The 18703-nt window shown below is 54.5% G+C and overlaps 6 protein-coding genes across 6 annotated transcripts; 5 read left to right on the top strand and 1 right to left on the bottom strand.

Annotated features, from left to right (window-relative positions):
- Positions 1-475: 475 nt before the first annotated feature.
- BGZ61DRAFT_461383 (uncharacterized protein) lies at positions 476-1796 on the top strand. The gene has a single exon (XM_046247155.1). The coding sequence runs from the start codon at positions 588-590 to the stop codon at positions 1584-1586; it is 999 nt and encodes a 332-aa protein (XP_046097912.1). The 5' UTR covers positions 476-587; the 3' UTR covers positions 1587-1796.
- Positions 1797-3104: 1308 nt separating this feature from the next.
- On the top strand, positions 3105-4105 carry BGZ61DRAFT_365314 (thioesterase-like superfamily-domain-containing protein; the record flags this gene model as incomplete). Its single annotated transcript, XM_046241599.1, has 2 exons — positions 3105-3204; positions 3255-4105. The coding sequence occupies 2 exons, from the start codon at positions 3105-3107 to the stop codon at positions 4103-4105; spliced, it is 951 nt and encodes a 316-aa protein (XP_046097911.1).
- An 881-nt stretch (positions 4106-4986) lies between these two features.
- BGZ61DRAFT_461381 (uncharacterized protein) lies at positions 4987-7819 on the top strand. The gene is made up of 2 exons (XM_046247154.1): positions 4987-6473; positions 6530-7819. Exons 1-2 carry the CDS (start codon positions 5423-5425, stop codon positions 7627-7629), a joined length of 2151 nt encoding a protein of 716 aa, XP_046097910.1. The 5' UTR covers positions 4987-5422; the 3' UTR covers positions 7630-7819.
- Positions 7820-11105: 3286 nt separating this feature from the next.
- BGZ61DRAFT_365427 (WD40-repeat-containing domain protein) lies at positions 11106-14358 on the top strand (the record flags this gene model as incomplete). Its single annotated transcript, XM_046241608.1, has 3 exons — positions 11106-11435; positions 11531-14194; positions 14251-14358. The coding sequence occupies 3 exons, from the start codon at positions 11106-11108 to the stop codon at positions 14356-14358; spliced, it is 3102 nt and encodes a 1033-aa protein (XP_046097909.1).
- A 531-nt stretch (positions 14359-14889) lies between these two features.
- BGZ61DRAFT_461376 (uncharacterized protein) lies at positions 14890-15838 on the bottom strand. Its single transcript, XM_046247153.1, has one exon. The coding sequence runs from the start codon at positions 15395-15397 to the stop codon at positions 15095-15097; it is 303 nt and encodes a 100-aa protein (XP_046097908.1). The 5' UTR covers positions 15398-15838; the 3' UTR covers positions 14890-15094.
- On the top strand, positions 15832-18662 carry BGZ61DRAFT_461375 (uncharacterized protein; the record flags this gene model as incomplete). The annotated part of the gene is made up of 1 exon (XM_046247152.1): positions 15832-18662. A coding segment is annotated over exon 1 (2708 nt), but the record flags the coding sequence as incomplete, so codon positions are not given.
- Between the last annotated feature and the right edge of the window lie 41 nt (positions 18663-18703).

Below are 18703 nucleotides of genomic sequence, written 5' to 3'. Positions count from 1 at the left end.
AAACTCAAGTTTAAATAGGAAATATTGGGTGTGAGCCCCCGCGTTGAGTATGACTCTGACACAGGATAGGAGGCTTATCTTGTAATACTCATATATACGACCAAATACCAACACTCATCTCATCAGTATCAAGACCTTCCTGAATATTAAGTAGTCAATCTACCGGTGGGCTGCGAATTCCAACTATCATGGCTCCGATCCACCCAAACAACTTACACCAACTTCGTCGATCCTACATACCTGAGGTACTTGTCTGCTTCACCCATACCTAAATTTTAGCAGAGAAATGCTACCAGAGACACATCCCCGTATTCAGATCTCCTCTTAATTACTACAATTCCACCTCCTCTTCTCCGATTGTTCGTATCCCCGATTAATAAGCTGTGTTGCACCAAGTTTAAGACAACATTCCCCATTTGGTCAAGTGAGTGGCTCGACCCGTCAAGATCCCTTCCGCACATCCCCTCGGTCCTCCCTTGAGACCATTCTTCTACCACGCCCATCGCGCATTTCTCACTCTTTCGTGTTTCTTATTCTTACTCTCGTTTTTCTCACGCTCACAAAGAGGCCGCAAAACAGCTCGCGAGATGGCACCCCGGCCCAGGTATCGCCGCTCCCAGCTCGAGCCGTACTTTGCCCGCATTCGGGTGCCCGTCACAGAGCGTCCCGGCAATGTCGAGGGCCTCTCACCCGCGAAGCAGCTCGAGATTCTCACGCTTCTTCACAAATGCCACCTGTGCAACATTCCTTTTGAGAATCTGAGCCTGCACTACTCGTGGCATCGCATCATCGATGTCGACCCTCAACACCTCTTCACCAAGATCATTCTCGAGCCGGGCCGCGGAGGCTACTGCATGGAGAACAACACGCTCCTCTACACGTTGCTTGTGACCTTGGGTTTCGATGTCTACATGGCCGGCTCCAGGGTGTACCAGCAGGAGCTCGGCAAGTACAATGGCTTCAATCACTGCGTCATCGTCGTCAACATTGGCGACCAGCCGTACATGGTTGACGTGGGCTTCGGCGCCAACGGACCTCTAGCTCCTCTCGAGATGGATGCCGAGGCGAACCAAGTCATCAAACATATTGGACCCATGAGCATCCGCCTCAGATACGACTCCATTGCCCAGAGCTTCAACCGGAAGGACAAGTTCTGGCTCTACGAGCACCGACTTCAGCCCGATGCCGATTGGGCACCCCTGTATTGTTTCACCGACATGGAGTTCCTACCCGAGGACATCAAACACATCAACATGGCACCCGCCACTACGCCGACCAGCCTGTTCGTCCAAAAGGTTCTATGCACGCGCTTCACCACGGACAACGACTTCAAGGTGGTCAATGGCAAAATCGAGGTGCAGACCCGATGGGACACGGATGACGCGGCCATGAACGGCTCGCTGATACTGCTGGGAAGCACACTCAAGCTGCGCACCGACGGCGTCACCGTCTGGCAGATGGAACTGGAGAGCGAGACCGAAAGGCTCAAGGCGCTGCAGAAATACTTTCTCATCAAGCTTCCGGAGCAGGACAGGAATGCGATTCGGGGGTGCGCGACTGAAATAGTCAGCAAGGTGCCTGCTTGAGAGGAGAGTGTCCCGGGCAATTATATTACTCCTGCCTGGTTTAGAAAGTGTTGGATCTTTATAAGCTAGTGAGCTTACTCTTGCTAGCATTTCTTGGCCTGTTATTATTGTTGAAACGACTTTAAATTAATGATACACTTTTTTTCTTATACTACATTTATTTGGTTTTTTGTAGTCTTACTCAATATCATCAGATAGATCAAAGCCATACAGTAATCTCAAACAGTAGGAATAAACAATAAGGGCTACACCCAGCACCAGAAGAAACAGTAGCTGAACAATAAGATTGTTGCCCACCGGTCTCTACCTAAAGCTTCCATTCAACCCCTCTAACTTCAACCCTATTATCTGCAGTTAATAACCTTACTATCTGTAGTTAATAACCTTGAGATAGTAATCTTATTCTGAGTAAAGGGATATAAGGAAGATATCTCCTATTATTAAAAGGCTAACTTCCCTTTTAATACTCATTTCTTATCCTATAATAACTAACTTTAAATATAGCAAATTTTATTTAAAAAGCCCTTACTATTAGTAACCTATTATATCTATATTATATAAATAATATCTAATATAATCTTAGATTCTCTTAAAATCTAAAAGATAAATTAAAAAAATAAAAGCTAAATTTCCTCTTAAGCTTTCTTAAAAAAGAAAATCTATTTAAGCTATTACTATACTATCTATAATACCTAAATAAAAAATAATAAATTATATTAGCTATTTTTAGATATTATTTACTTTTTTATAATAGAAATAGAATTAATAAATAAGGAAATTAAATTCTTAGCGGCAATCTTATTCTATATATTTAAATAGAAATAGCTGCATTTTACAACTTAGCGAAAAATATCAACAATACCAATCCGAGGAGTCGAGTCTTCCTCCAGGATATCGCCGGGGCCCAATACGACCCCTGGTTCCAGGAGCTGTTGTGTTGCGTTGGGTTGGTACGGATGCTAGCCACATAGGGTGCTGGCTAGAGGGGGGATTCGAATGACTTAAACGGGTCATCATGGGCGTTGGGGATCTCGGGGCGTTAGGTCGGGTCGTGGGAGTTTTCAGTGCATTCATCAAGGTTAGAGTCGAAAAAGTTAGACAGGATTCCGGCAGAGAAGAAAAAAGCAGCTTGAAACCCAAAACTTGGGCCTTGGCAACTGTGACGTGCGCGCAACGAAAATGCAGTAAATTCAAACACTAGGTTCCCTCATCGAGGGATTATACTACATTTATGTCGTTAGTCTTTATTCTAGAACCCCCCAAAGAAGCCATGGTCGATCAGATCTGGGTCATGCTACACACCCTTGCTCGCAGATGCATCGTTGGCGATATCACGGGCTGTTCCCGTTGAGGGGTTACCTCGGCTGAAATACGGAGGACTCTGGGGATCTATACCCCGACAACCAGACGACATCCCCATCTCCTACCTTAGATTTAGGGTTTTGTTCAATCTCATTGCACAAGTCAGCACGAGTCAGATTTTGAGGTGCATTGGACGCCTCTTTGCTGACCTGCAGGATGAAGGAAGCTCCCTCATTCGACAAGGACTCCCAAGTCTCAAAACTTGATGATACGACATTCGCTGCCAATCTGACCAAGGCATTCTGCGTTGGAACAGGTACCCAAGCCCGGTCCCCATTCGTATTCCCAGCTGACCTTGGCGGATAGTCCCCAATGGCGGCTACGTCGCATCCATTTTCCTCCGAGTCGCAAGCGCATACCTAAGCCCACGCAACCAACCCGACCCCATCGCGGCCCACTGGCAGTTCCTCAATGCGACGCATGAAGGGCCCGCGATCCTCGTGGTAGAGAACACCAAGCCGGGACGAGGAGTATCTGTCATCCACATCACACTGTACCAAGGCGGGCTTCTGCCACAGGCCCCGTGGGTGTCACCACAGTCCAAGAAGCGAGCGGTGGCTTACATTACGAACTCGCTGCTTGCGGGCGAGAATGGCATCACGTTCGCAACAGGATTCGATGTCAAGGATCCGCCTCCGCCGGTCAATTTGAAGCAGCTGGACAAGGGCAGTGACGCCAATTGGGAGCGGCTGCACATGGCGATTATGGATTACGTCCCAATTCTCAACAATCTTGAATTCTACTCTCCCAAAGGCTGCACATTTCGCCCAGCCACTTACGACTTCTGGGTTCGGATGGCCAACGTCGAGGGCTTCACAAATGCCGCGCTAGGGTATTTATCAGATGCCGGGCCGCCTCTACTCGTGGAAACGTTTCGACCATCGGGTCCAGAATCAGCCATCCCCGAGGGGGGCTTTGCGTTTGACAAGAGGTTTTGGTACCCGACGGTGACGATGAGTCTCGACGTCAAGAAGGCGCTCCCGGTGGAAGGGGAGGAATGGCTGCGGATGCGGGTGGCGGCCAAGGTGTTGAAGAATGGACGGTACGATGCCGAGGTGATTTTGTTTGATTGCAATGGGGAGGTTGTGGCGTTGAGTAACCATGTTGCGCTGGCTGTTGATGTCGAGAGGAATTACTCGAGGAAAGACAAGTTGTAGATTGGGCGAGGGCGTAAGACAGGCTTTAGATGATTGCGACGGATGGGCCTTGCGACATGTCACAAGAGACGTTACAGGAGAAACGACCAAGTTATATCGTAGCTGGAGTACGTAGACTAATCGCATAAAATGTGTACAACCAGTGGGCAGAGAGAACATTTATCACTTGACCTTGGGATACCTATGTTCCAGGGTAGGCTCACTCGACGAGTAGCCTTGTTGGATCACTCAGCGCAAGTCCATTGGTTCGTCACAACTTAAGTATGTTTCAGAATGGACGTGAGGTATCTATTATTTTAACTTTATTTTAATGTCCTCTCCTCTCTTCTCTCTTCTCTCGCGAAGCTGGGAATACCTCCTTGTCGACCTCTCGAACGGAGGGTAATAGCGCCGTGGCTTGGGCTGCTCGGATCCGTCTTAGCGGCAGCGCTAAAATGAGGCATCGGTGCATCTTCACTACTGAGCCATTGGAATGGACAACTGGACCAACCCCGCGTCGTTTGAGCCGCGTGAGGAGCGGAGGAGCGCAGCAGCGTAGCAGCGACGTCATCCCGACAATACTCTAAATGCTTCGCATCTGATGGCCTCCTCAGCTGTAGCTTGTAACTCAGGCCTTGGGCTTCAATGAGCGACGCATACCCCTAATTTCCGTGGAATCATGTGCCACTGGAGAAATCAACCTGCCTTATCCCAGAGCACTACCCACAAACCGCCACTTTACTGCAACAGGGTCTCACAAACCGCCCCCAATTTCCCGCTCCGCACAGCGCTGATTGGGCCCCTACCGCTACATCCACAGCGGGTGGCCCACTGTACGCTCTCAACGGGCCCCTGCTCGGCCAGTCGCGCAACCCGTCCCGAGCCTTGTCGCTCTGCGTGAAACTACGAGGCGTCCAGCTTCTGCGTCGTCAACTTGCCCCCTTCGACATACATGTATTTGTCTTTCTGATGGATGGCGCACTGTTCAATATGTCTGACCCCCCTCCTTTGTCATGAAGCCTGATTTGTAGCCTGTTTGCCGATTCCCTCGCTCTTCTTCAGCCTTGATCGCATTGCTCTTCGTTCTTCGTTCTTCGTCGTTCTTCGTCGCTCCTCGTCGCTCCTCGTCACTCCTCGTCGCTCGTTGCCAGGGCCTAATCGTGCCATTTCGAACCATCCGCGACCCAATTCCACGCCTCCGCTCTCGACCAATCTCTCTCTTCAGTTCCATACTCTCTACCGACCTCGCTGCCGTCTCCCTAACCGACCCTGTACATAATACCCCCCGAACCACGATACCTATCACATCCGCTGCGCACCCGCTGCGCATCCGACATCATGGCCAACACAGAGGTCGTCGTGGCCCTCGTGGCCCTCGTCATCTCTCTCGTCGCTCTAGCCGCAACTTTCATGCAAGTGATGCAGCAATACTATGCTTCTGCTGCCGGCTACTCCCAGTGCAATCCCAAAGTAATGGGTCGCTGGGCGGACACCAAAACTCGTCGCTTCTCTTGGGACGAGCTCCGATTCGAGGTCGAGTTCCACGTCCCCGTCATCTTCGTCTCGCCCCCGACAAACAAGCGCGGTCCCGTCCGTGACCAGCCTATATACTTCCTCGACGGAACCAAGGACAGCCTCGAAAACACCTGGTCCGAACTCAGCGTCGATCAGGTTGGGCCGCAGGACGTTTCTAAGCGATCACACAAGGAGCAGGTACATACTACCGACAATGAGCGTGCCTCGTGGACTATGCTCCTCTCCGCCGTCCAGCGCATGGAGAAGGATTCTTGGGACTGGCAAAAGCACCAATACCAGCGCCTGGGTCCGCCAGGCAGCCGGTCCCAGGAGCATGGCCTCCCCTCGGAGCCTCCGTCTCTTATTGATAATCACACTCTCACCGTCGCTCTCCAGCGCATGCGCAAGAGCTGGGACACTATGCCGTCGACCATCAGCCGACCCTTTGCTACCACCACAATATGCCATCTGATCGAGATGATGGCTGCGCTGGGTGTCTACTGGAAGGAGTTCAACCGCACACATGACCGCTACCGTGCCGAGGGCAACGGCTTCATGCTGCTCGGCGAGAGGGTCACCGACCTAGGCCTGATGTTTTCTTTCCGCGTCTATGGAAAGTGTGTCTTTGAACGCAAGCGTGTCATCCCCGTTGACGAGGTTAAGGAGCTTTGCTTCGGCCACGTCCCCACCATCTACCGAGAGACGTTCGATTATCGGCGTCTTGGGTTCCTGGAAGACTATGAACAGAACATTGGCACACTGCAAATGGCCAGTAACAGTGACATTTCCGAGTCTCTTGTTCTGATTGGATGCAACAAGAATGCAGTCCGCTGCTTTACTGACCCGGACAAACAAACTTCCCACTTATTCCCAGGTAACCCACATCTCTCAAGTCAACCACACATCAAATCCATGACTAACTAGTAGCAGTGTCATTTGAAGTTCTCGGCATGCTTAGCCAAAGTTTCCACATTGAAGACAGCATCTTCACATACATTCCGAACCCGACGCCTGACCGCTGGGACAAACGCTCGCTCTCCCTCGTCAAGATGTTGGAGTCGTACGAACAGCTTGTCCAGACAACTCTCCCGGGGGTGACGCGAAACGTCCCTATCCTGAGAAAGATCAACTACCACATTCGCGAGATCCTAACACACCAGATGATTCAGGACATTGCCGAGCAACTGCGGTTCCTCAAGGCCCTTCATGCAGCCATTAATGATTGCGACGAGATTCTAACGGGCAAGACTCGAGGATCGCAGAGCGTTCCCATTCCCCCGACCACGTCAGGCCCCAGACGCAGCTTTGGAAACGCGGAAGGCGACAGACAGGGGTTCCGGCGGCAGATGGTACTGGACGTCCTACGATCTCACTTGCAGGAAGTCTTGCGGCTGCTCAATGACCGTGATGACCGAAACACCGACAACCAGTCTCTTTCTGCAGACTGGGCGCCCTCATCACCAGTGGCCTCCCGTTTTCCTGACGGAGTACCACGACCACCGCCACCCAAGTTTGAAGATATGGATGCGGCTAGTCCTGACGACCGGCAGCACAAGTTCATGGAGGTTTACTTTGAAGTGGTCCGGCGAAAGGTGGTCCCTTATGCAACAAGCTCGACGGACCGGCGTGCGAGCATCGTCGGGGCGCCACCCGGCTACGGCTTCCGGAGGGCGGGGACCGGCCGGACACAGGCGAGCAGCATCCGGGAAGGCGCTCATACCACGACCACACCAATGCCGCCACTTCCGTCAACTGGCCCGGAAAACGGAACACTCGCAGCACCATCTGTCCGGTCTGGTATGAACGGATCTCTAAACGAGGACGCCGACTCGGGCATTGACCCCAAGGATGAACCAGAGCCGCCGGTGGAGGAGTCTCTTAGCAGAGAGGAGGTCTCGCATGATGACGTGTGGTGCACGTTGGTGTTCCGGATGATATGCTGGCTGATGTTGCACGACTTTCACAAACTAGATGTACAGGTGAGCAAGAGTGACTTGTTGGGGAGTCGGATGCCGGTCTACATTGCCTGAGGCGAATACCCTGGTGGCTTATAGATGGTGTACATGGAAGATATACGGATCTTATAAAATGGAGAGAGCACAAGACTTGGAGTCTGTGCGCTATGATTTAGGATATGGGAATAGGGCATTTAGATACCATGCACGATATGATTGATTTGGTGTAGGATTGGGTAGGATGACGCATATCCTTAATTGACATGATGTCTTGATGATGCTGTCATCACCGCTTCTCGTATCCTGCCTTGCTCAGCCCCGCGAAATTGGCTGCGGGCTGACCCAGGCATCTGGGACAAGGCTTTGGACAGGCATACCGAATGTGTGAAAATGCGTGTCGATCGCTCCAGAACAGGTGAAGGAACCCGAGCGACTGGAATCATGACAAAGGTTCACATTTAAAATGAAACCTAGGCGAGTCAGGTACCGTCGATGGCCCGGCCAAGGTTGAATCCTGAATAGAGGCCTGGAACCCACGGATGGCGCGGGCCGGTGAGACGTTCTCCTATCTTCTGCAGCGCTGACTGATGACCTGCGGCTGACCTAGGTCTTAGATTCCTCACGTGTCGGATGGCGTTTTGGGTGGAATGGGCGCCGCATGCACGCCACGAGCCTGAAGGTGACGGCCCCCAATCCAATCCCATGTGGCGAGTGCCGTTGGTTAGAGTTGGGTCTCGTCGGGCGAGGCCCTGATTCGATCGGCCGCAGCCGAGGCGTGGCCTTAAGACCGGGGGCAGTCTAGAACCGCCCTGGGTCTGCAGTGTCTCCGTGAAGCCATGCTTTTTGCAGTCGCGGCATGGCCTATCTTTGCCTTCAGCCGAGCCGGGCCGGGAACGTGCCCCGCGGCTTTGGGGGAGGGACTGGCCGGAGTTGGATCGCTTGCACCGGGGATTTGGACCTGGCGATTGTGGATCGGATGGTTGGAGTAGGACTCGACTGCTCAATTGTTGACTGACTATCCGCTATTTACGGAGTATGAACCTGTTGGATACTCCGCGTAAAGTACTCATGACAGCGGATCACGGTACATGTCACTGCGGGAGGTGGGGGCCAATCGGCAACCCGTTATTCGCAACACGGCAAACCACCAACCGGAGGCCGGGTCGGGCGAAGGTGGGGGGAACAGGAAGAGGAGTTGCAAAGCCAGAAGACAGAAAGAACATGCGGAGGGAACAAAAGAGGCGACACGCCGACGGTCTCTAGGATTGCACCAGCTCTTACAGGGGACAGAATGACAAAAGACCGTCGGAAGTGGGGAGATGTGCAGATGCAACGCAACGTCTCATGGGAGGGCTCCAAGGCGGGTGGGGTTTTCAAGGCTGGCTTCCAAGCCGGGCTCTGGAGGTGGGCGACGGGAATAATCGATGGATGCACCAAACGTGGTTGATTGATAGAGGGCGTGCACGCCTGGAGCTAGACTTCTGTCACCTGGATTGAGGAGTGGCAATGGCATGGGTTGATCATGAGCTTCAAAGAGCATCCGACGGGCATCATGATCATGGGCTGTTTGGTTATCACCACCGGATCTCGTCGCCTGCGATGCCGAGCGGTCAACCACGTCAACGCCGCAATCATGTCTTGTCATGAAATCACCTTCATCATGGCTTCTTTCCACACGCACCACCGCTATCAGCATCTCCCTCAAACCTACCCATCACGTGCCGTGAAGCCGACTTCATAGGTACTCATGCACGCACTGTAAGCCGCTGAACGAGTCAGGAGAAAGAATGGGAAAGAGTGGAGTGGAGGGAGAGGCCTGGTCGGGACGAGGCACTTGCTCCTGAAGCACTACCAAAGAGACTTTTTCGAGTTTTTCCTTCTTACAGGTGTTGGTACGTAATCAGGCCCTAGTAGATGGTGAAGAGGGTGACGGACCAGACGGCCATTATGCTAGGTGCATTCCAAGGATCACCATGAGAAAAGACGTACGGTCCTCTGCGGATAAGTCCGGAGGCAACTGCCAAACGTCGAGACGAAGGGAGGGAAAGAAAAAGGAAAAAGGAAAAACAACATGCGGCAATGCAAGGAGACAAACAAGCAACAGTTGTCCCCGGGGTTTGGTAACTTTCAACCCGGGTCCGCCAACCGCTCTCGTGCTTCTCCCCGCTCGTGACTTGTGGCGAGAGGCAGCAGACCCAGAGACGGCCGTGCGGTGCAGGACAAGGCAGCCAAGGCAGGAAAAAAGGGCATTACCATTGTCAAGGTGCATACGTACCTACCCGCCTTCCCCAGGTCGGCGTCCGCGTCAGCGTGAGACTTCCAAGTCCTTTCCCCAACAGAGACCTCAAAGTGCCGAGTTGACAGTGACAATGTGCGGCGCAACGCACGGCAGGGCCGAGAGAAAGGAAGCAAAGGAAGGGCAGGTACCTTGGACGCCACATTGTCTGGGGCGCCAATGAACGCCGGGGAATAGGGCGCCCCTGGCCAATCAGCGCCGACCCGCCCGGTGCCTGGGTACCTCCTTCCCTTGCCCCCAAGGCCCAGCCCACTCCCCCAGCCATGTTCCAGCGCAAGTGCAAGCGCCACCAACCAACAGCTATCAAGGAGGAAGGCGTGCCCACCGCGCCGCCCAAAGCCAAAAGGCAGTTGGCAGGAGCGGTACCAACGTACCTGGTAGGTGGCCTAGAGGTACCTACGTAGAGTGCCACAACCCACAACCCACAGAAGCCTAGCAGGAAGGTACAGCCCACAGCCCACGAGCCGCCGCCCGTCGTCGTCTCTCGTCACATCCCATCCCATCCCATCCCATCATCCACTTCCGCATCCCGCCCTCCGCCTCCACACCCGCTCCTCACGCACCCCGTCCGAAAATCGAGACAGCGCGAGTTCGGACTCGGCGGTCCACCAGCCTTCCTCGACACCTTCATCATCGCATCTTCAAACCATCGGGTCCCTCCTTCCTGCTTTGACCGCGCATTCTCGATATCTGCCTGGCCCCCTGCCTTCCTTTTTTTCCCTTTGCCTTCTCCTCGGCCCGGCCGCCGTCTCAGCGTCACGCTTGCATCCAACAACGCCTTGCCTCTCTCGATCGGTTCCGGTAACCCCATCCTCGCGTGGTCCCTGTCCGCCTCGGGACGCCCTTTGTGGTTGCTCCTCTCCTCTCTCCATCTCCAACCTTTTCTCTCCTTCATCACAGGCGCGTCTCCACTCGATCGTCTCGCATCTCACTCCCGAGATCGAGAGCCTTCCTCGTCCCCGTCAGCCTCGTCTCCTTGGCCGTGACTTTGAGCCGCCCTCCACCCACGTCGACTCGACCCTCGCCTGAGACGACCGCGTTGGTTCAACGACGCCTTTTACACCCCGACGTCATCAGGTACAGGCACATAGCCCTCGACGGGACTACATTACCTGCCTTAGCAAACAATAGGGTCGCCTCTAACCGACACCAACCCCCGTTACCACTCCTCCCTTCTCGACAGTATTAGCGGCATTCAACAACCATCTCGCATAAGACGAGTCTGCTCCTCGTGTCAGCCACGAGTACGAGAGCCATGACCCCTTCGCCGACTAGCCAGGCTCTCGAGCCTCGACATCCCAAAGCCTCCCAGACTGTCTCCGTCAACATCTCAGAGGGCTCCCAGAGCCGAGCACGCCGCTTCCAACTAGAGGTCAGCGAGTGTGTCGAGACCAAGACTGTTACTACAACCACCCGCCTCACTCGCAAGTTCCCACACGTCTTCGTTCGCGATCCCATCCCCCTCGAGAACCTCGACACCAAGGAATACCCCCTCGCCATGAAGCCCACACCCCCCGAGCTGATTCAGTTCTCATACAACCTCCCGGACTCCCGGAATATGGACGAAGAGGAACAAGACCAAGATGTTCCTTCAACAAACGAGCTAGTAAGTTATCTCCCCATATCCGGTCACTCCTGGTGCCTATGACATTCAGCAACTGGGACACTAACAATACACAGAGCAAACGGCCAGCCAGGGACAGTTGCACCCCCGGCGTCAAGAGCGAGTCTCCCCAAGATACCCCCACCCTTAACAGGATACCCCGACAGCCATCCCGATCCCCATCCGAGGCCTACTCTCGCCGTACCCGGCAAACTCGAACAAGCCCGGCCGAGTCTCCTGACTCTGCCGCACTCACATCAAACCCTTCCCGGCGGCCAGTCCGAACCGCCCAACTAAATGCAGTATCGGATAAGCTCCGTCGATCTCTTGCACATGGAAGCAGCAGTCGCCGCGATCCTGGCGAGAGATCAACGAGAGCATCGTCTGGCTTTCTTGCTACGCCAGACACATCTGAAGTTGTCATCGTACCCGCTGAACGCTCCTCTCGCCGTCTGCACCTCGACCGCTTGAACCAATCCCCCGAGCCCTCTTCCTCCATGCAGACTGCTGCTCACTATGAAACGAGCAGCCCCGTCGACAGCGACTCCCATACTGTCTTTAGCAGCAACGTTGCCACGCCGCCCATCACCGATGCCGACGCTGAGCCGTTTGCTGACCCTGAGGGCTCCCTAACACAGGCTCTGCGGTCCTTCCACCCCAGGCCCACCGTTGACGTTGTCACTGCCCAGGATGCCAGTCTTCCTAGTCCGAGATTATCTCCAACCTTGGCTGCTGCCCAGCTACACTCTGCCGACAACGAGGAAGAAGAAGGCCATTCCAGCTTCCAGACCTCCACCACGGATCCGGCTATCTGGGCCGACGAGTCACAGCTTACCGAGGATGGCGAGTCAAAGGCTCTGGTTCTTGCTTCTCGAGGGCATGACGATTCCCGTGCACTTGTCCGCGCCGACTCAACTGATCCCCAGACCTCTGTTGTGGACACCCAGACACTGCTCGAGGCGTTTGATTCCATGAAGACCGAGATGAAAACCTTCATGATGTATCAGTTCCTTCGACGTTGCCCCCGTCCCACTCTCAGGGTGGTAGCTGATGCCGTGAACCCGGCCCTCAAGTGCGATTTTCTACGACAGCTCCCTCTCGAACTCGGCTACCACGTTCTTTCGTATCTGAACCACCACGATCTTTGCCGAGCAGCCCGAGTTTCGAAGCACTGGCGCAACATCGTTGACCGAAACGAGACGGGCTGGAAGGAGCTGTTTGACCGTGACGGCTACAATCTCCCTCCTGGCGAGCTGAACAAGGCTATCGTGCAGGGATGGGGCTGGCAGGATCCTGTTGGGGCTACTGGATATGAGAAAGACTTGAGCATGCGGAGCCGCCTGACTTCCACCGACCAAGAGCTCACCCGAACCCTCCGAAACGAGCCGGGCCCGAAATCCAGGACTTCGAAGCGCAAGAGGGCCCTCAACACGTACTCGGCATCGGAGAGATCCAAGCGCCGAGCGAGCGCCCAAGAAGCGGCTTCCCGGGATGAAAAGACCCAGGTCGAAGTCAAGCAGCACAAGTCGGAAGGCCCCTTGTCGGCTGCTAATGCCGCCGCCGCCGCTGTTCCTGACCCCCACCTGGGGCTGCCCAGTCTGCGCCAGCTGCATCTCTACAAGTCACTGTACCGCCGCCACCACATGATCCGCCAGAGCTGGACCAGCGGCGAGGTCAAGCCTGGGCATGTGGCCTTTGCGGCGCATCCTCGTCACGTCATCACGTGCCTCCAATTCGATGAGGACAAGATCATTACGGGCAGCGACGACACCCTGATTCACATCTATGATACCAAGACGGGCAAGCTCCGGAAGAAGCTTGAGGGACACGAAGGCGGCGTCTGGGCTCTCCAGTACGAGGGCAACATGCTAGTGTCTGGTTCGACTGACCGATCCGTCCGCGTCTGGGATATTGAGCGAGGGCTCTGCCAACAGGTGTTTTACGGACACACTAGTACTGTCCGTTGCCTGCAGATTCTTATGCCCACCGAGACTGGAAAGGACTCGAGCGGCAGTGCCATTATGCAGCCGGAGAAGCCCCTCATTATTACCGGGTCCCGAGATAGCCAACTGCGAGTTTGGCGTCTTCCCGAGGTGGGCTCCCGGCGCTATATCCAGACTGGCCCCCCAGCTCACGAATCGGACTGTCCATACTTCATTCGAGTTTTGTCCGGCCATACTCACTCTGTCCGAGCCATCTCGGCATATGGCGACACATTGGTCAGCGGATCTTATGACAGCACGGTCCGCGTCTGGCGGATCAGCACTGGCGAGGCCCTCCATGTGCTCCATGGGCACTCGCAGAAGGTGTACTCGGTGGTTCTCGACCACGAGCGCAACCGCTGCATCTCTGGATCCATGGATTCACTCGTCAAGATCTGGGATCTTGCCACTGGAGCTTGCCTCCACACCCTGGAGGGACACAGCCTACTTGTTGGTCTCTTGGATCTTCGGGACGATCGACTGGTATCTGCAGCAGCTGATTCGACGCTCCGCATCTGGGACCCGGAGAATGGCAAGTGTAGGAACACACTCATGGCGCACACCGGAGCCATCACTTGCTTCCAGCATGATGGCCGGAAAGTTATTAGCGGCAGTGAAAAGACGGTCAAGATGTGGGATGTTCGGACGGGAGAATGCGTACAAGATCTGCTGAGCGACCTGAGTGGTGTATGGCAGGTCAAGTTTGACGAGAGGAGATGCGTGGCAGCTGTGCAACGAGACTCGCTGACATATGTCGAGGTACGTTTGATGAGTGAGCCCTGTGACTAATATCAGTTGACTAATGCGTATCATAGATTCTCGATTTTGGAGCAGTCCGCGATGGTACGCCCCCAGAAGAGCTGGGCAAGCGAATCCTGTTGAACGAGCCCGAGGTTCGGGCTATGATTGAAGAAGAGGCATGATGAATCATAAGAGCAAGAAAACAGTTAATTACCCAGCATTGATGCATCGACGACAGTTTGTCGACAAGATTTTGGCGGCATAATGAGACGGCCATTGGCGTTGATGGTCTCGCATACGAGGTGACTAGCATGGATGGGCACGGAACGGCACGGAATCGGCGTTGTGGGAACTCGTTGGAGGGAGGGATATACCTATTGCTTTGATATCGTTTTTATATGTTTTACAGGCAAAAGCCGGTCATGTCATGGACGGGAGCTATTCTAGGGGACCTTGCATGCATGTATGAGAGCCGGAAAAGGAAGATTAAAAAAGACCTGACAGTGAAATTGTGTTGCTTCGAGAGTGAATGTGGAAGAAGTGAAGTGATATTGATGCCAGGGTATGAATGTTCGGAGGTAGTCTGAAGTTTGTTGATGGTAGGTTATGAGATTCTTTGAGATTCCTCGAGACTCTTCTGGCTCCTTTGGTTCCTTTGGTCCCTGTCATGATCCACTCCTGATGGGTCCAATTGCCGAATTAACCTGCTGGATCAACGATACCCGACGTCATGGTCAATGCCAAGGCAGAGCTGAACCGAGCTGAAGACAAGGATTTGTCCCGCTTGTGGTTCTACGCAGCAAGACGGGTGTGAGGAAGTGAATGAAGTGCCAGGGAAAGTCGCCAGCTTATCACTTGTCATTTGACATTCGATGATTCCCCACACTCGGTGGTTCTCGGTTGAGTCTTCCGATCTTGTTAAAATAGCGCCGCCGCCTCGCGCTTCCATCGTCGATGGTGGCTTGTTTTCTGACACTTGACAGGACGCCACCGATTTCGGAGATCGACTTGTCGGATGAGACGGGAATACAACACGACGAAGAGAAATAGAGAGGATTGCCTTTTGGCAGAGGATATATAACCATGGGCCGGTTTAGTAATATGGTTTCTAAGGCGGGGGGGATTGTGCAGCAGGCGAATCAAGAGTATCAGCGGGTGAGGCAGCAGGGACAACAGCCTCAACAGCAGCAGCAGCCGACGCAATATGGACAGTACGGGCATCAGGTTCAGTACGGTCAACAACAAGATCGGACTCAGTATGGACAGCCGCAGCAGTATCACCAGCAGCCGTACCAGCCGCAGCACCAACAACCACCAACACCATCCTCAGCAGCATCGCCATCATCACCATGGCAGCAACAACAGCAGCAACAACCGCAATCCTGGCCTCAACCTCCCTCTCACCCCGCTGTAGGCGCCTACCAACAGCCACAACACCAAATCGACGCCCAGCACGCCCTCGCCCAGGCACAGGCCCAGCAGCAACAGGCCCTGCAGCACGTAGAGCAGGAACTCGCCCGCCTGCGTGAGCAGCAGGCCGCCGCCGTCCAGCAGGCCGAAGCTGATAGGCAGTATGCCGAGCGCTTGGCTGCGCAGTTCCGCGAGGAGCATGAGCGGGAGATGCAGCTTGCGCAGCGGGAGGCGGAGAGGGTGAGGTTGGAGGCGGAGGAGGAGCAGAGGAAGGGGGCTGTTTATATACAGCAGCAACAGCAGCAGTTGCAGCAACAAATACAGCAACAAATGCAGCAACAAATGCAGCAATTGCAGATTATGCCGGAGACGCCGCCGCCGGTACCTCCGAGGCCGCAGAGCAATATATACTTCTCGCCTCCGCCTCCGCCGCCGCGGCCGGCTCAAACCTCCGGCGGCGCAAGTCCGGTTCCGCCGCCTCGTCCGGGGATCATTCACGGCGCCGGACAGGCCAGCGATTCGTCGTTGCCGCAGGCTTTTAGTCCACCGGAGCCGGCCGCGTACTATTCGCCGCCCAAGGGCCAGAGCCAGGTTGGGTTGCAGCGGGGTGTTGGCTCGTCGAATCCGTTCATGGAGGAGGCTGTTACGCAAAGTTATCAGGCTCCTTTTGCGACTTCGCCAATAACTCAGCGGGATTCCCCATATCCCTCTACTGTTGGCTCCTCGAATCCGTTCCAGGAGCCGATCCAGCAGAGTTATCTGTCTCCGCCGACCCAACAGCTGACTCCCCAGTCTGTTTCTCAGGGGACCTCCTTGCCTCCTCTTGGGTCGCCTCAACAGCTTCAGAGCCAACAGAGTTTCTCTCCTTCTGTGACACAGCCGGTTCATTCTCTGCCTGCTCAGTCTCCTCAACAGGGCGTCCCTCCTCCTCCCCCTCCGGTATATCCGGTTCAGGAACAGACTACGCAGCAGGGCTACCGACATCCTCCAACCCAACAGCCAACGGCTCAGTCTACTCCGCGAGAGGACTTCCCTCTCCCTCCTCCTCCCCCTCCGGTAAACCAGTACCAGGAAAAACCTCAGCAGAACTACCCGCCACAACAACCCGACCAGTTTCAGCAACAAGCCGCCCAACAGAGCTATATGCCACATCAAACACAGCCTTCTCCACCCACGAATCCTTTGGTAGTTGAGGCAGCTTGGACTCAACAGCCTACAGTCCAGTCTCCAACTCAACCAAAAATTTCACCTCCCTCAGCGCAGCCATCTTCTGAAGTACATTCGAGGAATCCGAGCATCACAGCCCAACCGTCCCCACCCCCTCGTCCTTCAAGAACGCCGGAACCTCCCCAGCCCCATCCCTCAGGTCTAAAGCCGCTCACTGAATGCCTTGTTGACCCTGCCACATACGACCTGGATTGGCTCTACCACCCAGATGTCCCGTCGTTCGTCATCTGTGCTCGATGCTATATCGATCACATCTACGGCACTCAATTCCGGGATACTTTCGCTAGGACATTTCATAACGATAAGAAGCCTCGGAAATGCATGTTCGGAACGCAACGCGTGAAGGACCAGCTCTGGCCGGACGCCGTACCATCTGGAAATATCGCACCAATGCTCGAATTCATGAAGAAGAGAGTGCTCATTGGCGAGTGCCCACAATCTGTCATGATAGAGGGCGGAAACTGGTATATAACGGACGAGATTCCCGGGATGACCATGTGCCAAGCATGCTACGAAGATGCTTTAATGGGTACATCGTTTGGAGAACACTTCAAACTCAAAACCATCGCCACCCAGTGCTATTGCGACTCATCAACTTGGTACATCAAGCGTCTGTTTGAAGACCACGCCAAGACCAACAACTGGACGGCCTTTTCCGAGGGAGCCAAGACACGGATTCAACTCCCCAGCTGTCCCAAACAAGCAAATGCCAAGGCAAATGAACGTGCATGGTTCAAGTCTCAGCGCGAGCCAACTGCCATTCAGGTGTGCGTTGCGTGTTATTACGACTACTTCTATGGTACGACGGATGAGAATACGTTTGTGCGTGTCCCCGGAGGGGATCATGAGACGCGGTGCGTCTTGGGGCAGCTCAATCTTGTAATTCCAACACAACAATCCCTTGCGAAGAAGGACCCGGGGATTTTCTGGACTGCCACCAAAGGCGTCGACAGACAGCCGTTGTGCGATGGCACAGGGACCACCCGGGCTACTTGGTACACGCTTCCCAGTGACCCTACTGGGTTTGGTGTATGCGGAGGTTGCTATGCTGGAATCATCCAGGTGCTAGGCGGAACGAAAGAGTTTGTGCCCAAGCCGGGAACTTCAAAGGCAGATACACTACTGTGCTGTTTCAACCCGTCCCATCATCGTGGCCTGGCGTATTTAGGTGCATACTCGGAGTCTCTCCTCAGGGGCGACTGGGCACCGCTCCGCGACATGGCCACCAAGTTTGGCAACGTGCCGCCCTGTCAGAGAAGCCAGAAGAAGCAAGGCCGTGGTCGTCGGGTCTGGGGATGGGGCGCCGCAGCCATCTGCGAGGAGTGCTATCTCACCGTCGCGCAGGGCACCAGCCTGGAGAGCCAGTTCGCGGTCCACGGGCAGCGTGATGCCAGCGATAGAGACCGCATGTGCGATCTCTACTCGCCGCGGATGCGGAGCCTATACGCGCAGGCGTGCGAAACGGGCGACCTCGCGGGCTTCCTGGCGTACGGCGAGCATCGCCACCAAGTCTGGTGCGAGACCATTGGCGTGGCCGAGCAGATGCTGATCCAGCAGCGGATTGCATCGATGCGGGCCCAGCAGCTCGCCGCGTCGGGGAGTCTGTATAAGTTCATGGGCGGCTCGATGGACGTAACCATGGGACACCGCTACACGGTGGGCAATGCGTACGCTGGGTACGGGCACGCCAATGATTTTGTGCTTCAGGGGCATGTTTATGATAGACAGGCGAGTGAGTTGCGGGCGAGTGTGATGAACCCGTCGAATGTGGTGCAGATTGGCATTTTGGAGCAGAGATGGAGGGAGGTTGAGTGATACCATCTGTATAGGTACATATTGTATATGCGTATGTGCACGCTATATATCATAGAATACAATGCATGGAATAAT

The sequence above is a fragment of the Ilyonectria robusta genome (assembly GCF_021365365.1).
Source record: "Ilyonectria robusta strain PMI_751 chromosome Unknown BGZ61scaffold_27, whole genome shotgun sequence".
Taxonomy (NCBI): Eukaryota; Fungi; Ascomycota; class Sordariomycetes; order Hypocreales; family Nectriaceae; genus Ilyonectria; species Ilyonectria robusta.
Note: the sequence above shows the minus strand (reverse complement) of the source record. Positions and strands in the feature narration are given on the sequence as shown.

What these genes read in the sequence shown, in the direction of transcription:
- BGZ61DRAFT_461376 (XM_046247153.1), bottom strand. Translation starts at nt 15,397, where the DNA reads ATGCCCGTACTGTCCATATTGCGTCGGCTGCTGCTGCTGTTGAGGCTG.
- BGZ61DRAFT_461383 (XM_046247155.1), top strand. Translation starts at nt 588, where the DNA reads ATGGCACCCCGGCCCAGGTATCGCCGCTCCCAGCTCGAGCCGTACTTT.
- BGZ61DRAFT_461381 (XM_046247154.1), top strand. Translation starts at nt 5,423, where the DNA reads ATGGCCAACACAGAGGTCGTCGTGGCCCTCGTGGCCCTCGTCATCTCT. An exon ending in AACTTCCCACTTATTCCCAG is followed by an intron (nt 6,474 to 6,529) that starts GTAACCCACATC and finishes AACTAGTAGCAG; the next exon opens with TGTCATTTGAAGTTCTCGGC.